We start from the raw sequence: 1,621 nt of genomic DNA on the forward strand, positions 1-1,621 counted from the left end.
ATTTGGAGACGAGACGCCCTTTCTTCGTGAGGAGGTGATAAGGAGGATGAGAAGGAAGGATCTGATTTGACGAGAGAGTATGCTCCACCCACATAGACGAAGAGTGTACGAGTCCCAAGTGTCGTTTCATTCAAGAGAGATTCCTTACCTTGATAACTTGCCAAGCATACTGGATGTGGAAGCTCTCACAAGGGATTTTGATGAAATTCGGACAGCAATGTGGGATGAGTCTAGACCAACGGTGCTGGCAAAGGGCATGCTTTTTCCTGATAAAGCGCGCCTAAGCAGGGCTTGTAAAATGCACAACGTAAAAGAGTGTCATGAGATGACAGTATAGGAGTCAAGTCCGGTTGTATACAAGGTTGTTTGTCGCAGGTTGTTTTGGACATGTCATTAGATGTTGCGTGCAAGCAAGAAGAAGACAGGTATGTAGAAAGTGGGTAAATACATTCTCACCCACATATGCGAAATGGACACATTCAACGGGAATCACTTCAACTTGGATATTGACTTGATTTCTTTTGTTCTTATTCCACACATCAAAGCATCCATAAGGTATAAAATCAAAGAGTGCATTACAGCAGTCCACCAGGAACATGGCCATACCATTACTAAAAGAAAGGCATAAGTCATTTGCAGATCTGCCCAGGTATATGGCTGCACTGCAGCAGTTTAACCCCGGGACAGTTATTGAATGGAAGCTTGAGCGGATTCCAGGTAAACCAGAATATACATTCAATTATGTGTTTTGGGCGTTTAAACCAGCAATTGATGGTTTTTCGCATTGTCGGCCCGTAATATCCATAGACGACACTCATGTTTATGGAAAGTACAATATCAAGTTGTTGATAGCCGTGGCAGTAGATGCCAATGGACAGATATTTCCTCTAGCTTTTGCTATTTGTGCCAATGAAAGCCAAGAGACGTGGATACTGTTTTTGAACCACTTGAAAGAGCACGTTGTCAAATAGCGTTCTGGTATTTATCTAATATCTGATTGGCATAGTGGTATCTTAAGTTCTATAGAGAACTTGCCTGCATGGCAAGAACCTTATGCCTACCATCTTTACTGTGTTAGGCACCTTAAAGTCAATTTCCATAAGGCATATCCCAACAAAGAACTGCATGATTTGATGTGGATGGCAGCAACAGACCACCAACAGCATAAATTCCGGAGGCACATGGAATATATCAGGCAAGAAGACGAGGCATCCTATCGTTGGTTAATGCGACATGACCCTGAAAAGTGGAATTTGCATGCGGATGGTGGCAGGCGATGGGGAACTGATCGCGCCCAACTATGCTCTCTAAAAAGGACTCTGCGGACGTTGCAAATATAACCCGAGTATTACGCTCATGGTCGAATCCACAGAGAGTTAACCTATCAATCATAATCTTTAGACCCACTAAACTCTTGAGAACCAATTTTCCAAACTTTTTAATCACAGTTGAAGGTTTCTTTACTAACTAAGATTGCAAGTAAATAACAATCTGTAAACTAAAATGCTAAGGTTGTAAACAATGATGAGAAAAAGCTAAGGTAAAGATTTCCCCTATTGATGGAATCCCTTTTGTTTATTCTTCATACAAATCTCCCAACACACCTCTATCAATCATGAAT

At 41.6% G+C, this 1,621-nt stretch overlaps 1 protein-coding gene across 1 annotated transcript; it reads left to right on the plus strand.

Moving 5' to 3' along the window:
- The first annotated feature begins 596 nt into the window (after positions 1–596).
- Positions 597–971, plus strand: LOC138879162 (uncharacterized). The gene has a single exon (XM_070158753.1). The coding sequence runs from the start codon at positions 597–599 to the stop codon at positions 969–971; it is 375 nt and encodes a 124-aa protein (XP_070014854.1).
- The last annotated feature ends 650 nt before the right edge of the window (positions 972–1,621 follow it).

This window comes from Nicotiana sylvestris, chromosome 10 (assembly GCF_000393655.2).
Source record: "Nicotiana sylvestris chromosome 10, ASM39365v2, whole genome shotgun sequence".
NCBI lineage: Eukaryota > Viridiplantae > Streptophyta > Magnoliopsida > Solanales > Solanaceae > Nicotiana > Nicotiana sylvestris.

What these genes read in the sequence shown, in the direction of transcription:
- LOC138879162 (XM_070158753.1), top strand. Translation starts at nt 597, where the DNA reads ATGGCCATACCATTACTAAAAGAAAGGCATAAGTCATTTGCAGATCTG.